We start from the raw sequence: 17,762 nt of genomic DNA, 5'->3' as shown, positions 1-17,762 counted from the left end.
CCAAGCAGAACTGAGATAAACTGCATGAAAAATCTCTTCAGGAAGTGTTTAGATTTGTCACATGATGCTTCTGGTACCCTTCTGCCAGGTGAAAAAGCTGGATATTTCCACTTCCAAATTTAGGATTCGCCATAGCCTTCTCCTTATGATGACCCTGTAATGCCCTTCTGCTGCCCCTTACTGGCTCACTAGAAGCATGATATATGATGGGGCCAAACTGGACTGGTAACAGAGCTCCCCGATCAAGCAGCATGACCAAAAATCGACAATGTTTGTGAAACTCTTAAAAGGAAATTAAACCCACCAATTTAAAGTGGAACTCAAGGATATTTATTGTAGAGGAGACATGCAATGTCTATTCTGCAATAAAATAAACCTACCTGTCCGTTTGCGGTCTCTTAGGATGTACACTGGGTTGTGTATGTGCAGCTTAGTATACATTTAGGCACTATGTCTGTGAGCCGGGATGACTGAATTCCTGCACATGTGTGGGAGTGAAGTCATTCCATACTGGCTAATCAAGACCCACACCTAAAAGAAGCGAGAGAAGATGCTGGCGAGAGATTTCATGGATGTCGGACCAACTGGCGCAAAAGTATCTCTAATTTTAATTCCAATTTAATGGTTTATGTAAACGGTTACATTCAAGGCATGCCTCTGGCGATGACGGTTACAGTATCTGGCATGCTTATGTTCGCTTTCAAACTTTTAAGCCAAATGGCTTAAAAGCCAAAAAGGCTGGTGTCATAGCTGAACATATGTGCAGCGCCATGGCAACTACAGATCAAACAGAGGATGTGATGGCAATTTTCTTTAGCTGTAAAGGATAGCAGTGTTTAGTTCTGCTTTAAAGTGGCTGTAAACTACAGATATGAAATACAAACAAAGCATACCCCTCTATAGTGTGTATACTTGTCTCAATCCAGAGCACTACGTGTAATGTCTCTTTGCTGCTTTGTTCCTCAGCTATCAGCAGAAATCACTTCTTACAAGTTTTCCTGACATCAAGAGAAAAATGGCGACAGAGGAGGGAGCTCCAGCTGATGAACAGAGCCGAGACTATCACTGTGCCCCTCAAATCAGCGCTTAGAGCTCTCCTTACTGAACTCTGCAGTGTATAATTTCAGCTCTTTGCCCCCTGTTTTCTGACAGCTCTGAAAAGCTTTATAAATTGTGTACCTTCAAGGGCTGAAGAGAAACCTGCAGATAACAGGTACAACGTATGTAGGAGGATTTGTTTTATCTCTGTGTATCACCAGAGGATAGTCACTTTACTGTGTATATGTAAGGGTTTACAACCACTTTAATAGACAAGTGCCAGGGCAAGGGGAGAATCAGCCACCTTACTAATCACTGAATACTTTTGCAACGTCACCAAAAATTCACTTCATACAACACTTCATCCAAGCAACAAAGCTGGTCATGCAAACCTGTGCAGCCACTAAAGGACGACAAATTATTTTAAATAATTATCCAGATAGGACATTTTGGGACGTGCTAGCAACTCTAGTTGGCCATCAAATATCTTCCCAGAAAGGTCCTCTGGTAAATGCAAGTTATTTCATCACTGAAAATTTAAGGGGAATTCTATCCAACTTAACCACACACAAGCAGCCGTTTAACATTGCGATCTTACCTCATCAGTTAAAGACCAACATGTCTACTTTGACAGAGCCGTGTGTGAAAAATAAAAGCTTTGGAAAGTGTTTTCTTCCTCCAACAGTACAGCTGTGGCCAAAAGTTTTGAGAATAACGCAAATATAAAATTTTTAAAGTCTGCTACCTCAGTTTATATGACAATTTGCATATACTCCATAATGTTATGAAGAGTGATCAGATGAATTGCAATTAACTGCAAAGTCCCTCTTTGCCATGAAAACTAACTTAATCCCATAAAAAACATTTCCACTGCCTTTGTGAAGGCATCAGGGCACCCAAAAACATCCAGCAAGCGCCAGGACCGTCTCCTATAGTTGATTCAGCTGCGGGATCAGGGAACTAGCAGTGCAGAGCTTGCTCAGAAATGGCCGCAGGCAGGTGTGAGTGCATCTCCACACACAGCGAGGCTAAGACTTTGAGGATGGCCCTGGTGTCAAGAAGGGCAGCAAAGAAGACACTTCACTGCAGGAAAAAATATCAGGACAGACTGATATTCTGCAAAAAGGTACAGGGATTGGACTGCTGAGGACTGGGGTAAAGTCATTTTCTCTGATGAATCCCCCTCCGATTGTTGGCAGCATCCGGAAAAAACCTTGTCCGGAGAAGAAAAGGTGAGTGCTACCATCAGTCCTGTGTCATGCCAACAGTAAAGCATCCTGAGACCATTCATGTGTGGGATTGCTTCTCAGCCAATGGAGTGGACTCACTCACAATTTTGCCTAAGAACACAGCCATGAATAAATGGTACAAAAACATCCGCTGAGAGTAACTTCCCCCAACCATCCAAGAAAAGCTTGGTGACAAACAATGCCTTTTCCAGGAGGGAGCAGCTTGCCATAGGGCAAACGTGATAGCCAAGTGGTTAGGGGGAACAAAAACATTGACATTTTATATCCATGGCCAGGAAATTCCCTAGACCTTAATTCCATTGAGAACTTGTGGTCAATCCTCGAGACAGGTAAACAAACCCCCCCCCCCCCCCCCCAGATTCTGACACTCCAAGCATTGATCATGCGAGAATGGGCTACCAGTAATCAGGATGTGGCCCAGAAGGCGATTGACAGCATGCCAGGGTGAATTGCAGAGGTCTTGAAAAAGAAGGGTCAACACTGCAAATATTGACTCTTTGCATAAACTTAACGTAATTGTCAAAAAAAAGCCTTTGACACTTATGAAATTCTTGTAATTATACCATAGTAACATCTGACAAAAAGATCTAAAACAACTGAAGCAGCAGACATTCTGAAAATATATGTGTCAGTCTCAAAACATTTGGCCATGGCAAATGTTTTACACAAAATTTGAACATTTTGATTCAACACAGTTGGGCACAAACCACAAAGTAGCAAATCTTAAATAAGTGTTGCATGACTGCAAATAAATACACCTTGAAAAGGGTAAAAAATAAATAAAAAAAAAGTGATGTGCAATTAACTGTAAATACTCACAAACACTTGGATGCCTTCCTTTTCTACCGGAGCCTTGTCATAGGTGGCTTCACAGACCCTCACTACAGTGGTGACGCCATATTTCTTAAGCTCCTGAGAAGAAAAATATAAAAAAAAAGGATATATATAGAAGCATGACAAAGCATTGAAGAAAGTGCTCTCATTAAATATTCAGATTTTCTTAATAATCATACAAGAAAATTCCCTAGACCTTAATCCCATTGAGAACTTGTGGTCAATCCTCAAGAGACAGGTAAACAAAAGGGCACCCCAGTTGATGTCTGTGTAGACAAAACGTGTCGGGTCCGCATGCCAGTATTCGCTGTCTATACCATGCAGTATATACCCCCCCCCCCTCTCTGTTTTCTATTTTGGTTGGAATTTTTTATACATTTTATATTTTTGCAGTTTTATCGTTCTTGAATTTGAGTTTTTTTGTTTGACAAATTTGAATAAAGCTGGTCAGCTTTTTGAATTTACACTATGTGGAGGCTTTTTGTTTTTTCCACATACCTTCCAAGTTCGGCTTAATCTGATACATCTCTGAGCCCTATGTACCGGATTTGATGCTGCAACAAGTCGGTCCGATACAGAAGCTAGTCTTCCAGCGGAGAAAAGGAGGTGTCCTATAGATCGTTCGTATTGTCTTTGGTGTTGTTTAAGCGCAAGTGATCCACCGCCATACGGTGAGCTGGGTCCACTTTGGAGGGTAGGAGTATTCATTTCTCCCCCTGCCCACTGGTGAAGGCACTCCTGGTTGATATTTTCTATAGCACACCAAGTGTATAGAGAACGTTTGGAAGTACAGGGTAGTGTGGACAAGATCCTTTCCACTTGGATATCTATCAGACGAACTGTTTCAGAAGCTTACAAGCTTTTCATATTTTTATAACTTGATGATTTGTGTAGAGGACCGTTTACTTCAGTTTTCACAGTTGCTTTTGTTATCACTGATGGTTTATATGCACCAACTTTGCTGCTAGCTGCCAGTTTCCTTTTTTGTGGACTCACTTCATTTCTACATATGTGAAGACATATTTCAATACATCCCTTCTTCCTTTAGAGTTTTTATTTATATGAAGGGTTCACTAATGATTTCATGCACATATTAAGGTTATTAACATCTTTATATTTATGTCACTTTATTTGATGGTTGATCCCATCTTTTCATTCACAGCACTACACTTTATATTTTTTGCATTTCAGTTTTTGTCGGATTGCGGTGTTTAGCAGATATTGTTATATACTTTATATTTTGTTTTTTTGGCGCAATTTTGATTCCATATATTTTGATATACAAGTGCTTTGGATTACAAGCATGTTTCTGGAAAGAATTATGCTTGCAAACCAAGTTTTTACTGTATACCACAACTGTTTGGTCCCTGTAAGGACACTTTCACACTGAGGCATCATTTTAGCAGCTTATTTACGACCGCTAGCGGTGCGCTTTTAACCCCCCCCGCTAGCGGGTCGAAAAAGGGTTAAAAGTGCCCATTGATTTCAATGGGCAGGTTCTCTTTAGGAGCGGTGTATACCGCGAAAATGAGCGCATGACCCTTTGTTAAGAGGGATCAATTTTCTGTTCTGTTGTGTCTCTGATAGGCAGCACAAAGAACAGAGCTGGAGCTCCATGCTCCGATTTCTCTGCCGACAGCTCACATCCCGAACAAGTCACATCTGACAAGTATCTGTGGCAGTTTTCCATATGGAAAACTGCCAGATAGTGTTGATTAGGGGCAGACCTGCGCTAGTTTCCATTTCACTCTAAATCAAACTGGTGTGGCTGTTGCAGATAGCCCTGAAAAAGGTCTATCTGCTTAGTTTACATTATAATGGTGCACCAAGCTTAGGCAATTCCCCAGACTGAGCCTAGTGTCATCTTGTAGAAACATTGAGCCTGCAAGTTGCGCATGCACAGATCAGCTCCATAAGCTAGGATGTGGAAGCCACAAACCCATACACAGCAATATAATAATCACAGGCTTTTGGCGTGTCACTGGTAGCCCCGCCCCATTCACAGTTAGAATCACTCCCTAGGACACACTTAACCCCTTCACTGCCATTTACACAGTAATCTGTGCATTTTTTATAGCACTGATCTCTGTATAACCGACAATGGTCCCAAAATAGTGTCAAAAGCGTCCAACGCAATATCACAGTCACGATTAAAAATTGCTGATCGCCGCTAATACTAGTAAAAAAAAAAAAATAATCAATAATAAAAATGCCATAAAACTATCACCTATTTTGTAGACGCTATAACTTTTGCGAAACCAATATTACGCTTATTGCGATTTTTTTTTTTACCAAAAATATGTAGAATACATATCGGCCTAAACTGAGGGAAAAAACATTTTTGTGGATATTTATAGCAAAAAGTAATAATAAAAATATTGCTTTTTTTACCAAAATAGTTTTTTTTTTATAGCGCAAAAAATTTAAAAACCGGAGAGGTGATCAAATACCACCAAAGGAAAGCTCTATTTGTAGGGGGGGGACGTCAATTTTGTTTGGATGCAATGTGCAACGCAGTGCCAAATCACAAAAAAAATGTCCGATCATTGGGCAGCCAAATCCTCTGGGGATGAAGTGGTTAATAGCTGGGTGACAGTAGTTGTAACCACGAGTCATTTTAATGGGATTTGGTTTCATGTCTGGCACATTAAGGGGACCCCCCCAGGCACTATATTTAAAAGGAATTACATTTTTATTGTTTCACTTTAAGCATAATTAAAATCACTGCTCCTGCAAAAATTACAGTTTTAAAAAAAAAAATTGGTGATACAAGTCCCTTAGGGTAGTACCCAGACCCCCATACCCCTTTTATGGCCAATTACGTGCATATCAGCCGTCAAAATGGGCACTTTTGATTTTTCATATTTGGCTCCCATAGACTTCAATGGGTTCCCTGTTTGGGTTAGAACAGGGGTGTCAAACTAAATTTCATCGTGGGCCGCATCAGCATGATTACCCTAAAAAGGGCCGGTTGTATCTGTAAGATTAAATTTCCAGCGCATTGTACATAACGTTGTTGAAATAGCAACAAATAGAAAATAATCAAATTTTCCAGAGGACAACCCCTTCAAGCTTTACCTCAGTTCAAAACACACTAGAAATCTTACGCTTAATAGCAACAATATACAACTTACCTCTGTGAATTTGTTGAGGGTGGCATTTGTTGGATTGTGAGTAATTAGAAAACGCATACACTCATAAGATATTTCCACTGGAGCAGGACGGTTCATTATGATAACTTTAAAAAAATAAGGTTTATTTATTTAAAAAAAAAAAAAAAATCCTCAAAAAAAATTCACAGCAGAAAATATTAAAAAAATTCTACAAAGAAAAATATATTTATATATTTGCAGGTGGAAAAGGTTACTCTGTTATTGCAAAGTCCCAATTGAGAGATGTTAGTTTTGTGACCAATTTTCGTGGGATGCAGTAGAGCATCCAAGAGATATCCCTCACATTACTTCTAGTAAGGGGGAAGAGAGCTTGGGAAAAAAAAAATATATATGCGCGTCTATAGTGACCAATGGTCCCTACAGCAATGAGGCACTCATTAAAGGAGAAGATTTCCCCCGTACGATTCTTCCCTTCACAAAAGGAAAAAATAAAAAGTAGTGAAAAATATGCGGCTGTGAGGTGAAATAATAAGTTAGAACGCCCATATGCTTTTCTGCGGTTGGCGAGTGTGAGTGCAGGACATGGATGGGTGGGCTCAGGTGGGTCACCGAGAGGCCTCTCTGCTCACTTGTCTGCACCAACGCTGTGCTGAGCCTGGCAGTATTCTGTGCTTATGCGCCGAATCGCCATAAATGTGCGACGTATATTCCAAGAGGAACCCTGAAAGACAAAAAAATAAAAAATAAATACAACATGAACAAAATTATTCAAAAATATCTTTTGTTATGCAAAATAAATCACTACAACACACACATATACATTATATATATATATATATATATATATATATATATATATATATATATATTATATATATATATATATCACACACAAACAAAATTTTTTTTTTTTTTTGTGATTTATTTTATGGTAGTGTGGTTCCTGCCATAAATGAAAGTCATCATGGCTTCACCTCTGTAGAGACAAATTTTCAGGAAATTTCCAGCTGAACTGGAAAACCCCTATTTGCATGAGCATGTGTGCACCCCCTGCTGTTTCCAGGAAGGGAGCAGTGATTATACTTCCCATACAGATACAATCACTGATTATTATACAATTCACCTGGTAAGAGTACATAAACCAGAGACCCTCATACTGCCATCAACATTACACAAGCATACCCATGACTGAGATATGAACAGGCATCCATTTTCATCTGCTTCTGTGCAGGAAGTGAAATATAGCGAGCAAACAAGGCAAATTTCACATTCGTACACACAAAAACAGAATTGTTCTAGCACCTAGCAACATAAGTTTTATTAATCTGCTTACACTTGCTGTATTCCAGTAACTGTATGCGATTAATACCTGCAATTCTAGTATTCAAAATATTTATTCCTTCTTTTTTTTTTTATTATTAATTTTGCCTTTACCCCAACATGTAGACCAAGCTGTCCAGCAAAGGTAACTACAAAAATAGTTGGTACAAAGTATATATACACAGTAACAATGACAGGGGCTTAGTTCCACTTCAGACATTGCGTGGCAGGAACGAATGTTCCCGCATGCAATTCTAAAAAGGAAATTTGCACAAATTTCTGCTCGTTGCGCATAGTGCAGCCCGTTCACTTCAATAGGCTGCCCTACACATGTTTGTCGCCCAAAAGAAGCTCCTTTTTGGGCAACAAGCCAAACAATTTTTAAAAAACGCTCTGTCATGCGATTCCGTTGCGCAGAATCACACACGCCACATATTTTGCCTCGAGTTTTGAGGATCCTCACCGGAGCTGGCATCCTCCAGGAGTTGGACTGCTTGAGCGGAGGTAAGCATTTCTCCCTTTAGTTCCACTTTTAGATGAACATATAGTTTTAAAATTTTAAACACAAGCTGTGTCTAGGGATTTAAGGCCCTTTCACATGGTTGACCCCAATCGAGTCCACCTGTCAGTTTTTCAGGCGCACTAAATGGAGTCCTCCAGTCTCCAACATGGAGTGGTGGGTGTCAACGGACATATGCCCTTTGACAGGGTTCGACAAAATCCGGGCGCCCGATCGCAATTGTGACAAGACTTAGCGACCTGGCACCCGGGAAAACTTAGGCCTGCAGAAGGCCTCCGCCTCAATTACCGGCTGGCGCGATCGTGCGGTGGGGGAGCACGGAGACACAGGATACCCCATCCTGTGTCTCCATGCGACCGCGGCTTTGCGTCCTTCTGCAGGCCTAAGCTTCCTTCTGTGATCTGGTGCCATGTTGTGGTGGTCGTTGGCATGACAAGTAAACCAGCAATTCTAATGGAGCTTCCACAGTGTTCTCACTGCCATCTCCTTCCCTCTAATTAGAGCCCCCAAATATTATATATATTTTTTACTCCAACACCCTAGAGAATAAAATGGCGGTCGTTGCAATACTTTGTCACACCGTATTTGCGCAGCGGTCTTACAAGCGCACTTTTTTGGGGGGGAAAATACACTTTAAGAAATAAGACAGTAAAGTTAGCCCAATTTTTTTTTATATTGTGAAAGATAATGTTACGCCCAGTAAATTGATACCCAACATGTCACGTTTCAAAATTGCGTCCGCTCGTGGAATGGCGACAAACTTTTACCCTTTAAAATCTCCATAGGCGACGTTTAAAAATGTTTACAGGTTGCATGTTTTGAGTTACAGAGGAGGTCTAGGGCAAGAAATATTGCTGTCACTTTACCAATCACGGCGATACCTCACATGTGTGGTTTGAATACCGTTTACATATGCGGGTGCTACTCACGTATGCGTTCGCTTCTGCGCGCGAGCCTGGCGGGACAGGGCGCGTTTTCTGGCTCCTAACTTTTTTAGCTGGCTCCTAGATTCCAAGCTAATTTGTCAAATCCTGTCCTTTGACACCTGTCGACATCTGATCGCATCTGCTAAAAACAGTTCAGTTTTCCCATCCATCTGGCAAATCAAATTGGATGGCGGGCAAGTGTAAATGGACAGGCGGTCCGTTTACATCTGACTGCCCATAGAAGAGAGAGCAGTCTGTATCTCTGTCACGGACCAGTCATAGGCCTGCTCAGTGAGGATCAGCAGACAGATTAAAGTGAAGTTCCACCCAAAAGTGGAACTTACGCTTTAAGACTCTGGTTTGTGAAACTGAGCTTTTGGGGAGAATGAGGAGATGGGGAGGAACAGGGGCAAGATTTTGACAGGTACCTGCAACCACTTAGGCTCTGGTCGCCTTAAGAGCTTGTAAGGGGAAGTTCTCCCTGCCGAAGTCTTCCGGGACATACGATAGGTCCTAGAAGACTTGGGGGGCCTGTCACAGAGCACAGTGGGCAGTGCACCCAGCTGTGAAGTCGCAAGCGGTCACAGCTGGGTGCCCATAGAAGAGATATACATACATATATATATATATATATACATACATATATATATATATATATATATATATATATATATATATATATATATATATATATATAATCTCTCTCATTTTAGAATTTGCCCACCTTGATTTTTGCACAAGGGAATGATTGACAAGCAAGGCAAATACAGTTTTGGCCAGTTTATTTTATTATTTATTTTTTGCCTAGCTAACAAAATGTGAACTGCTATATTGAGCCTTAGTTCACACTAAAGCAAACACAAACATTTCATGTGATTCGCACCTGCACGGTGATGCTGATCGCATGCGATGTCTGTGCAATGCGAGTTCAGTCATACAGTTGTATGGCTGAACTCACATTGGATTCGCAGAAAAATAGTGCAGGGATTTTTTTTTTTCCCCCTCTCACCCATGCGATCCGATTCCTGTGCGAGTTTACAGTTCACACTGTGAACTGATCTGGGGGTGTCAAACATTGTATTGACACCCACAGCGGTTCGCAGAGGGCGGTGTGAACAGCCTGCGGGAGAAAAGCGATGTGGGAACCGGCGCTGTAATCGCGTAGGTTCCTGCATCGCTATTCACTACAGTGTGAACCTAGGCTTAAAGGAGTTGTAAAGGAAAAATATTTTTTTGCTGAAATGACTGTTTACAGGGTATAGAGACATAATAGTTAACAGATTCCTTTTAAAAATAGATAAAAATCAATCATATAATGTACCTACAATTTCAGTTTTGTTTTTGCATGTTGTTTCCTGCTTCTGTGATGTACAGAGCCACAGTGCCAATACAGGGCAGTGATGGTTTGTAAAACTAAACTGATTGGTTCTGAGGGGTTTTAGACACACAGTAATCACACCTCCTTGATTAGTGACCACAGAGAAAGCTCCCATGACTTTTTTCATCAGGAAACAGACAACCAGGAAGTGTTCAGAACAAAGAAGGATTACAGCAACATCAGAGCAAAAACGAACAATGAGGACATGAAACCAGGACTGCAGTAAGGTAAAGGGAGCTTTTTAGCTAAAAAAAATAAAAAATAAATCCTTTAGTGACCCTTTAAAAGAGAAAAATTCTATTTATGCAAGCAGAGGATAGCCTGGTGACAAAAATAGTGATGAGAAGGAATGCTAAAAGTCACTCACATAAAAAGCTTCTATCCTTTTCATAACTAAGACCACAAGAGGCTTTTACACCAACTGAAAGGAAGCCAATAGAATCCTCAGCAAATACCTAGAAAGAGGAGATAAGGCTCGCCAAAAGAATCTGCAGGGAAAAGATACTAGCAAGCCTCAGAAGTACAGTACATGTAAAAAGTGGTGGTTGCAGTACAGCGCCAGGATTTAGTATCAGTGAAAAGTGGAAGGACTACAATATTTAATGGGTCAATGTTTGACTATGAGGTTAATGATTAAAGGCTGGTGTAAAACCGGCCTACAGCTAAGGCTCTACTAGCTTGGCCAAGCTTCATGCCGTCAGCCATGGCTCACTAAACACAACACCCCATCGTTTCTTCTGTCAATGAACTGCTGGGGTTAATGAGATCATGGTAAATTACACACACTTGTACCCAGAAGGGCAAGCCCTAAAGAAAATCTAAAGACCAGACATAAAAGGCTAATCTCTCCAAGGTAACTAAAGTGTGCCAACACACCAGCTCACTGCCAAGATAATACATCTTGTACAAATCCGAATGGGCATTCAGTTGAATACTGGAAAATAAGGCAGATGCAGTCAGTGCAACAGAACATAGTACTGAGATGTAAGAGCAAGGCTTACTTTGCCAATTATGCTCTGCTGTGCAGTATTTGCTCTTCAAAAGCCCCTCAGTACACAAAAATTACCTATAATCTGCACTGGGGTGATAGAGGGGCAAGGAAGAATGGCTTTAAAGCGGTTCTCCACCCTAAAGTGAAGTCCCGCTGATCGGAACCCTCCCCCCTCCGGTGTCACATTTGACACCTTTCAGGGGGAGGGGGGTGCAGATACCTGTCTAAAGACAGGTATTTGCACCCACTTCCGGCCCGGCATTCACGGGCAAAAGACGGGCATTGCGTCACATCCCGTCACCCCCCCCCCCCCGTTGTGTGCTGGGAACACTCGGCTCCCAGCACATAGCGGGAGCCAATCGGCAGGCACGGCGCGACTCGGGCATGCGCCGTAGGGAACCGGGCAGTGAAGCCGCAGCGCTTCACTTCCTGGTTCCCTCAGCGTGGATGGAGGGGGGAGCAGCAGGGTGACGAGCGATCGCTCCTGCTCTGCTGCGGACGGCGCTGGACTCCAGGACAGGCAAGTGTCCTTATATTAAAAGTCAGCAGCTGCAGTATTTGTAGCTGCTGGCTTTTAATATTTTTTTGGGGTGGAACATCCGCTTTAACCACTTCAATACCAGGCACTTACGCCCCATCCTGCCCAAGCCAATTTTCAGCTTTCATCGCAGTGCTGTTTAAATGACAAATTGCACGGTCATGGTACACTGTACACAAACACATTTTTTATTTTGTTGGCATTTGATCACCTCTTTGAAGAAAAAAAAAAAAAGTTTTGTGTTTGTTATAAAATTTTGTATACAAGTAAGCCTTCTTCACCGATGATGTGGCACCAATGAGCGGACACCGATAATCAGCACTGATGGGCATTGATTAGGCGACACGGGCACTGAAAGGCTGCAAAGATAGCTACTTATTGGTGGCACTGATGGGCAGCACTGCTGGGCATTGATACATGCCACTGATAGACATCCCTGGTGTCACTGGCAGGTATTGTGGATGGGCATCGATTGGCAGCTGCCTGGCCTGAGATTGGCATTTCCCTGGTGGTCTAGAGGTGGCATACCTGGTGGTCCAGTGTGGACGGTCACCCTGATGGTCCTGGGTGGGATCTGAGGGGGTGCTGCACTGATAAAAATCAGCACAGACCCCCCTGTCAGGAGGGCAGTCGATCGGCTCTCCTCTACTTGCGTCTGTCAGACGCGAGTGAGGAAAAGCCGATCAACGGCTCTTCTTGTTTACATCATGATCAGCCATGATTGGGAGGCGGCTGATCACATGGTAAAGAGCCTCCGTTGGAAGCGCTTTAACAAAATCGGTGTAGCGGTGTGACAGACTGGGTCTTTAACTGGTTAAACTTCCTTCATCTACACGCAGGAGTTCTTTCCCTTGATAAAAGAACGAAAAGATACTTTGTTTCTACTTATTCGCATGTTGTAAAAAAAAAAAAAAATTGGCAAACTGCCTGGATTTTGTTTTCCAGCTGTGAGAACGCTCTGCACTTGTTAGAAAGATCATGACATGCTGTTTTGAAGATCAGGAAGGGAAAAAGATCACCATTTCGATTCTTCACGCTTAATCGTGCAGCTCTAGTGGCGACGTGTAAGGACAGACGAGAAGTTCTAGAGTATTTGGGCCACTTGGATACATTATACCTCTAGCGCCTCGCAGGCACCCCAGCTTGCCACGTCTGGGTCCCCTCTTTGTCGCCATCTCCACTACTAGGACATTGAACTGATTTTGTATAGCGATATCACGGAGTGGGGCGGGCTTGCTGCAGATCTTTGGAACACTGCCGATAGCAACATATCTAAATTTCGTTATACTGCCGATTGTTGGTTTTTGTGCATAACCTATCTCCCCCCCCAATCTTTTGCTCCCCTTCCCTCCTATTTTCCACTTCCCCTCGCATACCACCATTCCCATTTCTGCCCCTTTTCTCTTTCTGTTAATGGTATTATTTGTAGGTGTCTAGCTCATGCATTTGATTTTTTTCCTATATATGGCCTGTGAAAGGGCATGATTGCTCAACACTGCTACATTGGATCGTCCAGGAGCTTACAATCTAAAGTCCCCAACTCACATTCATACATACACTTTAAGACACGAGCCAATTAACCTACCAACATGTCTAAAGGTTTAATGATGTAAAAGGCAAACCCTAAATGACTAGCAACCACTCCGATGTGTTTAACCACTTGAGATCCGCACTATGGTCGAAAGACGTCCACAGCACGGCTCTCAAGTGCCGGGTGGACGTCCCTGGATGTCCTGTTATTGTTCCCTGTGCGCGCCGCGGGGAAACAACGTGCCCGGCGCATCGCTCGGGAGCCGATGCGAGTGCCTGGCGGCCGCGATGTCCGCCAGACACTCGCGATCGTCGGTAACACAGGACGTGGAGCTCTGTGTGTAAACACAGAGCTCCACGTCCTGTCAGGGAGAGAGGAGACCGATCTGTGTCCCTTGTACATAGGGACACAGCATCGGTCACCTCCCCCAGTCAGTCCCCTCCCCCTACACAGTAAGAACACAATGAGGGAATACATTTAACCCCTTCCTCACCCCCTAGTGTTAACCCCTTCACTGCCAGTCACATTTATACAGTAATTAGTGCTTTTTTATAGCACTGATCGCTGTATAAATGTGAATGGTCCCAAAATTGTGTCAAAAGTGTCCGATACGTCCGCCGCAATATCCTTGCCCTGACACAAAAAAAAAAAAAAAAAATTGCAAATCGCCGCCATTACAAGTAAAAAAAATAAAAATAAAAAACAAACAAAAATCTATCCCCCATTTTGTAGGCACTATAACTTTTGCGCAAACCAGTCGCTTATTGCGTTTTTTTTTTTTTACAAAAATACGTCGAAAAATATGTATCGGCCTTAACTGAGAAAAAAAAATAGTTTTTTTTAAAAAAAAAATTGGGATATTTATTATAGCAACAAGTAAAAAAATATATATATATTTTTTTAAATTGTCGCTCTTTTTTTGTTTATAGCGCAAAAAATAAAAACCGCAGAGGTGATCAAAGACCACCAAAATAAAGCTCTATTTGTGGGGGGAAAAAGGACGTCAATTTTGTTTGGGAGCCACGTCGCATGACCGCGCAATTAAAGTTAAAGCGACGCAGTGCCGGAAGCTGAAATTTCGCCTGGGCACGAAGGGGGTTTATGTGCCCAGTAAGCAAGTGGTTAATAAGTTTAGGGTACATGCTCAAGCATTAGGTAAAATTCCAGTTCGTAGGGAATAGGTCATCAGTAACATTACAAAATGTATATGTGTAATTAAATATATATAATATATATATTTAATTACACATATACATATATATTATATATGTATATGTGTAATTAAATTATATATATTATATATGTATATGTGTAATTAAATTTATATATATATATATATATATATATATATATATATATATATATATATATATATCGATATATAGATATATAGAGAGAGAGAGAGAGAAAGGAAAAAGTTGGATAACAAATCTACCTCAACGTGAAAGCCTTGCTTCCTACAGTATATGTACAGCAACCTTCAGAGTTACACAGTGGTAAATCAGGATATGTTCAGCACTGCTGAGAGAGATTTATGGCTATAAATTCCTGTTAATCTTACTGACAAGCTTTATCTGGATGTATTACCTTAGCGGCAATGCATGTGGGGCACAGCGCTGTGTCTCTGGGCCTTCCAGTAAAAACAGGAAGCAAAGTCCTGTCCCATTACACAGTTCTTTTATTCTGTGGTGAAAGCAGCCTCTACCTGAATAATCAGGTTTCCTCATGTGTCATTTTATATCTGCCATGTGAGCATTGCGAGGCCAGGAATTCCAGGAGAGTAATAAAGGGCCAAAAATATGTATTGCTGGGGAACCGATCCCCCCCCTCCATCCCCTGCTGCACTATGCTTTTACCTTGGAGCTCTCGAAAACATGAAGCTGAGCAAGAAGCCTTTTGCTGACTGGCTGACTTGCCTTTTACAGACAGGAACAGCTGAGACTTTGAAAGACTTCCAAAATGCACACACTGTCAGGAGTTTGAGATCATTTTTCAAAACAGTGGTGAACCTGAACAGGATGTTCAAGAGCTCCTCTGAAAAAGTTTGAAATCATGCACCATCAAGACTTCATAGAGAAAGATTTGCGATATTGTGCTACAGATTTAAACGACGGGAAAAAATTCATTGAAAGAAATTTAAGTAGAAGCCAAGTCTAAACTTTAAAGTGGTTGTAAAGCTTTTTTTTTTTTTTTTTTTAAATATCGTACGTCAGTCATACTTGACTCCACTGTGCAGGTCGTTCTGCTGTGTAGCCCAATCCGCGACTTCTGGGGTCCCTCGGCGGCTCCTTCCAACATCAGATAAACCCCTAGGAGAAGCACTCTCCCCGAGGGGGTTACCTTGTGAGCGCACTCCAGGGTCATTCATTCAGCGTTCATAGCCGCCAAATGTATGACTTGGCCACGCCCCTCGCATCACTGAATTTGATTGACAGCAGCGGAAGCCAATGGCTGTGCTGCCATCAATCTATCCAATCAAGACCCGGGCCCCGTGTGGGGAGGCAGAGCACGTCACTACCGAGCGAATTCCATGGCTCACATAAGTAAGAGACGGGACTTCCTTTTACAAAGGCTGCCGTGCAAACAGGAAATACTCCTGCATGAACGGCACTTGTCCCGCCCTCCTCCCTGTCCCCTCTGAGGCAGCCAGCATGAACATCTTTTGTGGCCTGCCGTGCTGGGAGATCGTTGGGGGCCACAGAAGATATACATGGCAAAATTCCAAGGCGGGCCATCTGAAACTGGAACGCGGGCCGTGATTGGCCTGCGGGCTGGACTTTGGGCATGCCTGCCATAAGGGAATGCCCGTGAAAAAAGGACAAGATCCTGAAACGTGTCGGGCGTAATCTCTAATTAGGAGAAAACACCAGTGTAAATTTGGAATCATTGTAACCTTTATGTTATTTTTGATATTGTTCTTAAACCAGTCAATTTTAGCGTTTCTCACATTCTTGACTTTTTTATAATATTTAATAAACTATACTTTTACTAATTTGGTATGTACCTATATTTAGTTGCCTTCAAAATCCCAACCCTCTTTGGGGGACCCCTCTTTACATATCTATGTATGGGATGGTGGCAACACTCTAGTCCACTTTTGGTGAAAGCCTTTAACACTGCCAGACAAGGAAGGACAAACAGAAGGTAATGTTAGGAATGTTGATAAACGAGCGTGGCAAAACACTTTAAACAGAAACAATGCTTCTGATGTTGGCTGGCAGGTACTTCAACAAGTGACCTGAAAGTAAAGGTCATTTAAAGAGACGATTCAGCCAGGTTCCAAAATATTCAGCCAGTTTAAGTCACGTTTTAAATTTTTATACCAAAAACATTGCTACATTACAAAACACTACAATTTTTGTTTACCCATATTTATCGGCGTAGAACACGCACCTTAACGGTATGAGGGAAGTTTCAGGAAAAAACACCCACAGCCCCCTGTGTATAACACGCAGGCACAGTTTACCCTCTATTTTCAGGGTAAAAAGGTGAGTTATACGCCAATAAATACAGTATATAAAATTTAACACAAGCTAGCATCCCTACTAATATTGTTCATACACTTTTTAAAGGTTACTGGCTTAAACAAGGTGTGACAACCTTTACATTGTTAACATAATCAGTACAACATGTACTTGGCAAAACGGCTGTATGTTACTAAACGATCAAAGCCAAAACCTGGAGGTCAAATACATTTTTTTGTACAAGCAGTGAAATATAAAAAGCAAAGGGGAGTCTACTTCCAAAAATAAAATAAAAATAGTCCCCTGTACCAGACTCCCAAGATAGCATATAGCCAACCTTAGGGCTCTTTCACACGGAGCAGATCCGTAATTGATCCGCTCCGTTAGCCCGTTTGGCTCAGCGGGGATTCCTCCGTAAATCCCCGCTGAGCTGTCGGCGAACAGGGCGGTCCCCGCACACTGTGCAGAGACCGCCCTGTCTCTCCTCCGCTCTCCCCTATGGAGAATCGGATGAATACGGACCGTGTGTCCGTATTCATCCGATTCGTTCCGCCGGACGGAAGAAAAAAGGGTTTTCTTCCATCCGCAAAAGCGGATCTTTGCGGACGCAGATGGTTGCAGACGTTAGCAGATGCATCATCCGCTAACGTCTGCAATCCCATAGGGATACATTACAAGTCCCTAAACGGACTTGTAATAAGTGGACCGTTTGTCTGTACATGTGAAAGGGCCCTTAACCTCTTTTTAACCACTTGCCGTCGCCGCACCGTCGAAATACGTCCACAAGGTGGCTCTGCTGGGCGAGAGCACGTAATATGACGTCCTCTCTCCCAGCCGCCACTAGGGGCGCGCGCCCCCT

General features: G+C 42.3%; 1 protein-coding gene across 3 annotated transcripts in view; it reads right to left on the bottom strand.

The window, feature by feature from the left end:
- PTP4A2 (protein tyrosine phosphatase 4A2) overlaps positions 1–17,762 on the bottom strand; it is a 67,076-nt gene that overhangs the window by 18,747 nt on the left and 30,567 nt on the right. Inside the window, exons 2-4 of one of the 3 annotated variants that reach the window (XM_040337066.1) lie at positions 6,865–6,956; positions 6,257–6,360; positions 3,108–3,215 (exon numbers count right to left, since the gene is read on the bottom strand). In XM_040337066.1, coding sequence (XP_040193000.1) covers positions 3,108–3,215; positions 6,257–6,352 — 204 coding nt within the window. In that variant the 5' untranslated portion in view covers positions 6,353–6,360; positions 6,865–6,956. Of the gene's footprint in view, positions 1–3,107; positions 3,216–6,256; positions 6,957–17,762 lie in introns of all 3 variants that reach the window. The other 2 variants (XM_040337068.1, XM_040337067.1) reach the window with 2 other exon arrangements.

The sequence above is a fragment of the Rana temporaria genome, chromosome 2 (assembly GCF_905171775.1).
Source record: "Rana temporaria chromosome 2, aRanTem1.1, whole genome shotgun sequence".
NCBI classification, from domain to species: domain Eukaryota; kingdom Metazoa; phylum Chordata; class Amphibia; order Anura; family Ranidae; genus Rana; species Rana temporaria.
This window is presented reverse-complemented; position numbering and strand designations above follow the sequence as displayed.